Consider the following 11,786-nt stretch of genomic DNA (forward strand, 5'->3'; position numbering starts at 1 on the left):
CTTAATCGGGAATTAATTAAACATAAATTCCACGGAAAGTTCAGTTTCATTCCAGCATCAAAAGCGATCACACAAAAGGGCTCACTTGTCGCGGTAACTTAGTATCTAATTCCGGAATCAGTTATCTATTTTGCGCTCCACGTTCACTACAGTAATCCGAGTATCATGAATCTCGTAGTGGATTAATTAATTAGACAAGAATGATTTGGATAAAGATAGAAAACTACATTAAGGCCGTACCTTTAGTTACAGTTTCATTAATATGATATCGATTCGACAATCAATGAAACTTCAATTCAACCTTATTTTCCAAATAGAATTTTAAAATAAATTCGGTGTGATGTAATTGACATAATATTGTCGAGATGAGTGAATGACCATTATCTTGATAACTATAATTTATTTCCATGATCTGTTCTCCTTCGGGCATACCCGTAGAAAAAAATACCCGAAAAATTACTGTGCTAGCAGAGTAAAAGAGTGTTACCAGATTGTGACGTCATCCCATTTCTCTGATTTATCTCGAAAAAGTTTTGTATTTCGCAATAAAATTTTTGGTGCTTGTACGTGAATTTTTTGGGTCCATCAGACAGAACTCATTTTACCGTGCTGCACAGTAGTTTTTCATAGAGGAGGCAATACCTGAACCACTCAGCAGCCACTACCGCTCACCTCCATGTTCTCCACATGCTCTCCATAACCACTTATTTTTCCCACACTGTCTCTCAATCCATATGAGAACTCTACTATTGCGTAATTTTTCTAGACCAGTACGTAATGTTTTTCACTATGATAATAGCATTATCATCCAATAAAATTGTGATCAATCGCTTTATAATTCTTTTTCACATCATTTGACACTGAAATTTTTTTTTTTTCGTCTTTTAATTACTAACTAGAGAATGTTTTCTCAAATTCCGGCGATGCTGCCAATACCGCTCAATGCCTGACAGCTCACGTGTGCCATTGTTTGTGGCCGGAAAAAATTATGCAAGCACAACATAATTAGTAATTCCTCTTATAAAAATCTATTTTAACAGATATTTTCGGATTATGAAAGAAGAATTTGAAAATAGAAATGGTTGTGACGTTCTATTTAAGCCGTCAATGCACTGTTTGAGAGATTAGGTGACTCGTTCGGATGATTACAACGAATAAATATTCAAACGTATAACTCTTCTAAAAAACAGTAAAATGGTCAATCGAAATAAAGCTGTAATATTTTATTATTATTCCCTCAAAAAAATGGAATAATGATTGAAGTACCATTCTCATATTTTCACAATATAATTTTGTTCTTATGCAATAAAATCTAATTTCCATTCATTTCATCGAATCATCCAACATCGGAGATTTTTTTATTTTGAAAGCTATTGACTAGAGGTTAATTACTGAGCGACATAGGAATCAGACTGAGCGGTATTAGCTGCATGTGGTCAGTACCGCTCACTCAGCTCGTATCTTCATTTTTTGTTAATTCATCGGAATTGAAACAAGAATTGAGGATCCAAGACTTTTCAATATCTACACTGTTGAATATTATCGTCTGAATTTTTCGGGCCAAATTCCGGAAATTTTTTTTTCATTCAAGTTCCACTGAAATTTCAGGAAATGTTGTGATTGAAAAATCAAATATTCCATTGATTTTCTATTCAAATGAGCTGGAAATCAATAAAATGCTTGATTTCTCAATTCAATTATTCTGTGAAAATTCAGAAAAATTCGGAAAATCCAGGGGAAAATTGAAAATTTATGTCATTTTGTTTCTGAATATTCATGTTCCACTGAAAATTCAATCAAGTGGTGAAATTTCCATCTTACTCCCACTGAAAACTCATGAATTTCCGTGAATTCTACTTAAAACTTGAAATTTCATAACTATTTTTCCTCTAAATCCGATTCAATGTCACTCTCATGAGATTTACTATAATATCTTCCATGAAATTTCAAAAAATTTCTAATAGTGTAGCTGAATAGCCAAATAATGCCATGCACTTCATTCTTTATGTTTTTGTTAATTGGGATAAATATTCTTTCTCCTGTGTCTATCCCAATTATGGTTTGGGATGCAAACATTATCGATATTCCTTAGGTGAGCGGTATAGACACCACTTCCCCTACATTTATATCTCTATGTATGAAGCCTATGAACCATTGGTAATCTCGGATATTATTCAGGTTGAATTATACACGGTCCATAAATTCTATTTTTCAATCCGTCGAAGGAGAAACTATGGATTGCTTGATTTTCGATCTAAAGTATAATCCCATTTTATTCGGATCAAGTCGCGTGCGCGTATAATGATGTCCAGCGTTGACGGCAAAGCAGAATAATAAATATCCTGTCACATAATATTGAGATCAATATCACAATGAGCAGCAGAGCATGAATATTCACGATTGTCAACTCTTATCGTTCATGTTTATAATGCACATTTTTACCTTTAAAACCAATGTAACGTCAGTGACATTAGTCAGTGGAAAATATTTTAACAAACCAGCAAAAATGTATCCTAGATTACTTTTATACGTTGCACACATTTGCTTGCTCAATGTCGCGTTATCGAAAGATCTGGACAACATCATCATAGTGTTTTCGTCCGGAGCAATTACAGCAACTAAAGTACCGAATGAATTGAGAATCTATTATCATCATCCTGATTTTGTTAAAGGGGATACTTTGAGAGTGTATGATGTCGAGCCTAAATCGTGGCGAGAGGCAACACCAAGATTCGTGAAGAAATTAAAAGGCGTCAGTAAATTTGTGAGGACTGGTCTTCGAGCGCCGCCGCCCTTTGGAATGGGTGAGTATGAACTGAAGTATGGTTCAGCATTCGTTATAATCAAGTTATTGGAATACCTTATACCAGTGCCTAGAATTGACTGTAACGAGTAATACTGAATAAAATTGGTCAAATGAACTTCAAAAATCTACACCGAAAAACAAGTTTCCGAGAACTACAACACTCTTCTATAATTCAGATCCTTTTCTCTTGATTTGAAGAAACTTTTGCAGTTTGAAAAAATTTGGGGATGTAAATGAAATGCAGGAAAATTATTTTCCAACATATTGCGGAATCTCAACTGGAAAAACAAATCAGGGTGTAATAACGGACTGATTAGTAAAAACTGCAGGGAGAAAAAAGTTGGAGAAAAACTACCGAACAAATCAAGTAACCGGGAAGAGAACTCATTTTTCAGTACTTTTTTGCCCTATATTGGGTAGAAAATGCGAGACCAATAGTGAATTTTTCTTCGTTGACCCAAGAAAATTTACTGAACGTGAGGATAATTCGCGCTGAAACTGTAAAAGTTACCCTGCATTCCATCAAAAATAATCCCAGTGAGTGTGAATTTTTCTGTAACGGTGAATCATTTTTTACCCAACGCGTTCAGTAAAATTTCACATGCAAGAAAACGGGGGCAATTTCACGGAGGTAAGAAAAAGATACCTTACTGGTGTGAGGAATTTTACTGTCCAGGAGAATAATTTTTGGATCCATAGATGTTTCTTTTACCGAAAGAATCCGAAAATGTCCTCCACAAACAGGAATTTTTTTATTGAATTACATTTCGCTTCACCATTATCTTTCGTACAGTAAAATTTGCCACGATCTCCTAGGTATTTTTCATCCAAGTTTTATCTCCGTGTGTTTTTGATCAGGTTGGATAAGGGATGTAACACTTATTTGGATCCATGCCTGATCAAAATACTAGGATCCGATCTGTCTGATCAACATCTGATCCGATGCGGATTCAGTCAGAATACATGATATATGATATCGACCCACGTGAATGTGAACGCTTGTTCTCAAAATTTGTTATTTCCAAATTTATGAAGAGTAAATTGATCAGACAAATAAAGTTGGAAACCGGAATACTGTAGCTTCAATTCGATACCGGTTTTATAATTTTCCATTCATTAGAAATACTTGAATTCGACAGAAGGCCGCGTCCATGAAGAGTTAATCACGAAAACCTGACCAATATCGGAATTAGAACTGATTTCGATCCAGGCCAACAGCGAAGTTTCGGATAGATCAGATAGAGATCCGATACGAGTGAGGATTTCTTTGATTAGCCGTTCAGATCAGGATCTATTGTTTGAACAAAGTATCCGAATACACTGCGATGAACTGAATTCCGATTCAATTCTGATCAATCAAACCTCGATTGGATTTGTATTGGATCCGGAACTGATCAGAAGGATCGGATTTCAGCATTTCAATCAGATATGGATCCAGACAAGCGTTACATTTATGATGCAGAACTGATTAAAATCCATTTTAACTGATCAGTCCCTTATTCCACGCCTGAAAAAAGTTAATAGAAAAACCTATCGAATTCGTTAGAAAATTCTATTAAATTTCTATTAAAGTTTCTACTAGTTTTTGACTGATTCTATTGACATGTTCAATAGAAAATATTCAATAGAAAAAGTCAACAGAATTCTATTTTTCTATATAACTTATTCCTTTCATATATTTTGTATAGAATTTGCTGGGCTTAAATTTTCTAAGTTTTTTCATTCATTTATCTTTTCTTCTCATCAAGAAAATCAAACGAAAAAACTTAAAAAATTTGAGCCGAGGAAATTCTATAGAAAATATCTCAATAGAATAAGTTATACAGAAAAATTGAATTCTATTGACTTTTTCTACTGAATATTTTCTATTGAACATGTCAATAGAATCAGTCAAAAACTAATAGAAAGTTGAATAGAAATTCAATAGAATTTTCTAACGAATTCGATAGGTTTTTCTATTAAATTTTTTCGTCCGTGTCTAGCCAAATTTGATTTTCTCCTCTGAAAAGTATAATCAAGAACTTCTGACTAGTATTGGGTCTAAAGCTGATGTAGACCCAGGTCAATTGAGTGAAATTTCCATCCGAGATATTACAAAAATTATCTCACCAAGTTGAATCGTTTCTTATTCCGAAAAGAAAAATTTTTCTCACTAAGTCGAAAACGACTATTTTCGATTCGACTTCAAGGATTACATTTTGTATTGATTTCAAAAATGTTTCAGATAAGTATTACGCGATGATCATCCGAAATGATACCTCTCTAAAGCGCTACAGTGATCCGGGACGATTCCACTGGATGGAAGATCGTAAAGCTTTGATCGAAAATTTGAGTCTGCCTAATCTTTTCATACCCGGCACCCACGATTCTGGGTCCTACCAGCGTCCTGGTAAAGATGGAATTCTCAAGAATCTTACTGCCAATTGGGCCATTTGCCAGGTTTGCTATGATTAAATGTTAAACCCATTGAAAAGCTCAACGAAAAATAATTTTGTCAGCCTAGCAAATACTTGTTCGCTGAGATCTGCTTTGCTAAGACAACTAAAAATTATTGTTAGTACGCGAGTTGACCATGAAAAAGACCATGCTGACCATGAATTGCCAAGAAAATGAAGAAAAAAAATTAATCCAGGCGAGGGTCGGGCAAAATGGGAGGTGTTGAGATCTTTTCCAATTCTCCACATATTGACAACTTTTCATATTGACAACTCGAGAAGATCACGAAACGTCCCCTTTTGCACGACTCTCCTCTTTATTTTAATATTTTTACTGACAATTTAATTGAAAATCGCAATTCGTTTATTTAATTAAACATGTTCCTTAAATTTGTAAATCAATTGTAGTGCCCCGCCTGCTATAATCCTCTTGTTATTCTAACAAATCAGATCCAAACAAATGACACCCGCTGAGGTTGCTCACACATTTGTCTGTCCGTATATTAACCTACGAAATTTGCTGGATTCACGTGCGGCGCGCTAATCCAACGAGATTATTTTACTGCCTGTGTATTCCTGTGCTATAACGTCCGGTTACACATGCCCACCAACGAAATGGCGATGAAACAGACTGTGATGCTGTTCGATCGGTTAAACAAATTTTCTAATCTCACTAACTTACATGAGTCGATATTTTCATAGGACGCATCAATCTACGAGCAATTAGAATCGGGCGTGCGATTCCTTGACATAAGACCCGCGTGCAAAAAGGTGAGGGGTTCCTGTAACACCTTTTATGTGAACCATGGACCCGTACAAATGGTCCCCATGAGCCAAGTTATCCATGATGTTGACCTATTCTTGAACCAAACTAAAGAGATAGTGATCCTCTCTGTGAAGCAATTTCCAAGTGGTGAGTATTGACACTGCATTTGGTAGAGCAAGAACTGTTGTAGAAAAGTGGTAGGTGTACTGTCCAACTGACTAGACCGTTCCCGTGGTTTTCAGACGAGGAAGATATGGATGTGAGTGAAAATTAGGGTAAGTAGGGATAGCCGCAAGTATGCACTGAGAGAGATTTCAATGGTAACTTCAATTACAAGGAAATTGTCAAAAAAATAATAGTTACGGTAACAATAAACATTGTAGATTCAACCATTACATTAAAGTGAAAATTACCTTATAATGTTGATGACACTATTTGACATAGTAAATCGAACGATGAATCCTAGTTTAATCCACAAAGTTTATTGTTACTGTAAATATAATTTCTTTGACAATTCCCTTGTAGTTAAAATTACCATTGAAATTTTTCTCAGTGTGGAAAAATCGTATAGAAATTTTCTATACGGAGTGCATATAGAATTTCTGTGGGATTTTCGTGTATATGATATTCGGATATTTCTATATGGATATATTTATACAAATCATTTCTATACGATTTCTATAGGTTTGATCCTATACGATCCACTGTCACATGTATAGAAACATTTCGTATGAAGTTGCGACATTTCTCTACGTTTTCCTTTGCAGCGTTTAGACATCTTTCATATGAAAACAAAAATTTATGTAAAAATTTATGTATAGAAATAATAGTTATAGAAATATCCGAATATCATAAACGGAAATCCTATAGAATTTTTATACGCAATTCATATAGAAAATTCCTATACGATTTTTTCATACGTGCACGAAGGGAATGGACTAGTCAGTCTGCATGTACCATAGATCGGCATCAATAATTATTTTAGTAATATTATAAGAAGTTGCACCTTGCAGTAATTTAGATTTGTTTATCGTAATTGAAATTTGAAAAATGATATAATTATTGGTAATTTAATTTTTCAATTATTGGTTGATAAAATAATTCGGAATTTGAATATTTAAATTGATGATTATTTTTAGAATCAAACGATTGGTGAGTAATATTGACATTTGGCTTATTCCAAATTTAACTGTAATTCAACATTTCGATTATGCTGATGTCTGGCCTGTACTCGTTTCTCGTTGTTTCGAAGATGGGCTGTTTGGAAACAAGTGGGAAATTGCTCTTGTATTGTATGGAGTTTCGTTGTTTTTGCTAATAAATTAGCAATATGCTTTCGAATGATGATTTTTCACATAATTTCCTTCTATCATGCATAATTCATTTTCAACTTAGTTGAATGTTATCAGCGTCATTATTCATATTATCCCTTTTCTTCTACACAACCGATTATCTTTTTTACAGTTCTATCTCTCCCTTCAGCCCTTTAATAAAATATTAATAGAAAAATTTTATTTACACATACTTGAATGAACTTGAAACATCTCATTTGAAGAAACCATCAGAACGCTCACTTTCAGGAAAATTCATGAAAAATTCAAAATTTTCAACAATCATAAATTTCTTTTTTTTAATTGTTAAAACACATTCAAAACATTTTCATGTCAAATTTTCGATTCTTCCAGTCAGGGATAGCCAAATTTATAATATTGAATTACCGTTAAACATTGTAGCCATCAATTAGTTAACATCACTCTTAAATTTTTTGAGTACTCCAGTCTTATCAATTCAAATACTTCAATTTTTAATTATTTTATCAATCAATAATTGAGATAGGAAGATTGATAATTATTCGTGTAATCAAAAATCCCCTTTTAAGAAATTTGAATTATTCACTTAGTGGTAAATTTATAGTTTCATATTAACAAATTTTAAATACATCATTATTCGAGAAAAATCAGATTATTAATATTATATTATTTGAAAAATTGGATCAACATATTTTAAATCTTCATTAATGTAAGAGCCAAATTCTTGTGACATTACAGAAATTTAATATTGATGGCGATCCCTGCTTCCAATCAAATGCCAAATATTTCAGGTTTCGACAATGAAAACGATCACATACGCTTCATGAAGTACTTGAAAGGGGAATTAAGTCGACATATTTTTGAGCATTCACGTGCTAAGAAGGGCTGGACAACTCCATTGAGCGAGTATTGGTCCCAAAATAAGAGACTGATAATATCGTACACTGAGAAGGACTATCTGGACTCAGAAACGTTCTGGCCCGGCATAGAACAACGATGGTGTAACTGTCGAGAATTTTCCACTCTCCATGACTTCCTTGATTCTCCAGCCAAGTGGTAATTATCAATCTAGTACGAGAGTGGCGATACGTACCAAATCGACTATTCACATCTCATCATTGCCGAAATTAATCGGAGTGACGAGTGATTAATGAGCGCTTAATTACTATAGAACACTTAATTAAGATTAATGAGTGCTTCTACTTCTTATTTTTTGAATGAATTCAGTTCTTTTCTTTTTGTTTCGCGTCTGCCTGCCACATTTTTCTCTAAATCTCATAATTTCTTCGAAAAATTGGGAGAATTTTCGATCAAAAAACGTTTTGATTTTTTTTAGGCATTTTCGATCGTGTCAGAGCAAAACTAAGAATTTCAAAATGAAAACGTTCAATCTTGAGATTGATTGCGTCATCTGTTGTTGAAAAAATTTATTTTGAATCTAATATTCCGGAAAAGGTAAAAAAATTCAACATTGGGACAATGCTGGATGTCAACATTGGGGCAATGTTGACCGCCATTGTTAGGGTAATGTTGGCTGTCAGCGTTGAGGCAAGGTTGAATTCAGTGAATTATTGAATTAAATTTAAAATACATCATCATACAAGTTCCATTCGGAAGTAAATTACTAATTTATTAGAAAAAATATATCGACGAGCGGGTTATGAAGAAAGCAATTGTCCATTATTTCTATGTAAGAATTAAAAAAAAAAAAATGTCGAAAATTTTGGAGCCGGATGTCTCAACAATGTTTGGTGAAATGACCCATATACATTGTAATCAAGTCTGGGACTACTTGACTCATTACTCTCTTCTCCGCTATACACACGGGATGAATGCGAAATAAATAAAAATGCCATTTGACTCATTACCCTTTACCACTGCACAACAGAATCAAAAACATTTAATATTTTCTCTCTAATCCCAAATTATATTGTTTCATTTTCATACTTCGAAGGAACTCGACCGTAGTCCCCGTAGCAGACATGGCTGAATTAACTCATAATGTGGGGAGCGTTGTGACGGATCTCACGCCGTTGACAGACAATAGTATACGTGCCTGGGCAGATGAAGCTGGGGAGTTCATTCCGGAATGGTATCACGAGGAATTTAATGCATCCGCTAATATTGTTGCAGTTGATTTTCTCCATGCCAGTGGAATCGTAGATCTTGCCATCTGGTGGAATGAAAAAAGGGCCCAATGGGCTCGCCGTTAGGGGTCTGAATGAGAATTTAATATCGATGACGGAGGAAAAGAAAATCACTACTGATACTTGAGTTTTCAAGAAATATCTGTTAATCTGAGAGATAGTGAAATTAATGGAGAGACCTTTTGGGTAGCTCTCATTTACCACTAAAAGAACGATCTTCAGAAACATTTTGCTACTTCCCCTTAAGGGGAAATGGGACCCCTGTCTATATGAGCTTTAAGAATTGTGTTTTCTCCTAAAATTATAAGTTTTTATCTTTGGAATTACTTTCTTGACTTGATCATTGATTATTGAGTCAATGAAGTAGTTTCATAAATAAATAATAATAATTGTAGGGGAAAACACAATTCTAAAAGTTCCTATAGACACAGGAGTTCCGTGTCACCTTAAGGCATATATTCCAAGACAATACCATCCAGAAGTTTGTCTCTATAGGTTGCCGGAAAAAATCTAAATTGCTTAATTTTTTGCATGCTCATAAGTTATTGAGTTTTCCTATCCTCATAAGTTCTTGATGAAGGTAACAATAAGTGTTTGAATCAAATAAGAAATTATATGTTAATTAATTGTTTGAACCAAGTAACTGATTTCATGAAATTTCATTTTTTCAAGTTAAATATTACAGAAACTATGTAATATATACATATACATTTTTTTCTTCTCGTATACCCTTTCGGGTCTTTACGATTTGTTCCCTTCCCACCGCCCAACCCCCTGTACCGCATTCGTCGCAGGACAAGGGAAAACCTCATTTGAGGGAAAAACCTGCCCAGGTAGTTTTCTTGCCGTCTCTTGCGAGACTCCCGCTCAACAATGAAACCGTGAGATTCAGAGTGTCACAAATTTTGGCCCCCCAAGCCGGGAATCGAATCCGGGTCTACTATGTAATATAAAATTTTACAAAAAAAATAAATGTATTCGTAATTTATCAATCTACCACAGACTCGTTTTGTCAGGACATCGTAAGAACCGTGTTCTCATACACTGAGAGAAAAATATAATTCTTCTGACTATATTCCATCACCATCGAATTATAGTCAAAAAGTCCTCAACAATTTTAGTAGTCATTGCAACTATTTTATAGTTCTCCTCACGATAGATTTGTCGTGGTTACTTTTGAACTTTGGTTAGTTTAACTGCATTTTGATTTGCAAAAATTACGCTTGTGAAATTACTATAATGTTATGTGCCGCATACAAAAAAAAATCGTATCGTTCACCAAAATGCCTCAACTATATTCTTGTTGTAAATCGAACTTTAGATTTTTCTCTCAGTGTAAGATGGAAAAATCGAGTCCGGGGGAACCCATAACTCCCGTTTGGCCTATGCTTCGCGTGATAGGAGCCCGCATTTCATTATTTTTGTCATTCCGGCCGTAAGGCAGCGCTTCACGGATGCTAATAAAAATATTGTTTGTCACGCGGCCTAAAAAAACTTTTCTCGCTCATATGATTGCAACCCTCGCAGTCGGCTCGGGCTGCAAACTCATATTCGCCAGAGATAGTATTTTTCCGGCCTGTTGCGATGGGGTTTTTTACTTTTTAAAAAAACCCCATCGCAACAGCCCAGAGGAATATTTTTCTGTAGCGATTTTCAAGTTTTCGAGTTTGGGAAGTATGTAATACCAATTCCCAGACGAGAAATCGCGAGAAGCAGTAGAGAAAAGTTTTTTTTGGCCTAATGACGACATAGTGTATAGTATATATATACTGTATACAATAGTATATAGCTACGCGTCCGCAAAACGCTGGCTTACGTCCATAATGACAAAGTATACTATTTCATCACACTGTCCCTAAAACGTCGTTTGACGGACACAAAGTGAAAATTCATTGAATGCCTAAAGTTGTTTAGGCGGTGTTGTCTGGCGAATTTGGAGAGATGTCCGCAGTTCCCAGTAGCTTGGTTGGGAGAGTGCCCGGCGCGTAACTGGGAAACCCGGGTTCGAATCCCGGCTGGGTAGTGCGGGATTTTTTCTCTCTAAATTCTAATTCTCTTTGAATTTTTTTTTACGGACATTGTGAAGAAAAATTATGTTCGTTACCCGATTCCTCGGCTTCCCCTCGGTCTGCAACATTCACACTTGTCAGAAAATAGATTTTTTGGCCTTGTGACGAATATAGCTATTATTACTGAGAAAAAAATATAATTCTGCCAATCGAATTTTTTTTAGACAAATAAATGCCTGCAATTTCCATATAAAATCGCCATATAAATTCTTGTCTGAAACATATTTAATAAAGCTGGTTGGTATTTTTTCAA

The 11,786-nt window shown here is 34.7% G+C and overlaps 1 protein-coding gene across 1 annotated transcript; it reads left to right on the forward strand.

Annotated features, from left to right (window-relative positions):
- The first annotated feature begins 2,489 nt into the window (after positions 1–2,489).
- On the forward strand, positions 2,490–10,166 carry LOC107039469 (PI-PLC X domain-containing protein 1). The gene is made up of 5 exons (XM_015259086.2): positions 2,490–2,804; positions 5,031–5,245; positions 5,944–6,154; positions 8,109–8,373; positions 9,272–10,166. The coding sequence occupies exons 1-5, from the start codon at positions 2,507–2,509 to the stop codon at positions 9,528–9,530; spliced, it is 1,248 nt and encodes a 415-aa protein (XP_015114572.1). The 5' UTR covers positions 2,490–2,506; the 3' UTR covers positions 9,531–10,166.
- Positions 10,167–11,786: the final 1,620 nt, after the last annotated feature.

This window comes from Diachasma alloeum, unplaced genomic scaffold (assembly GCF_001412515.2).
Source record: "Diachasma alloeum isolate Michigan unplaced genomic scaffold, Dall2.0 Dall_scaffold_00300, whole genome shotgun sequence".
Lineage (NCBI taxonomy): Eukaryota > Metazoa > Arthropoda > Insecta > Hymenoptera > Braconidae > Diachasma > Diachasma alloeum.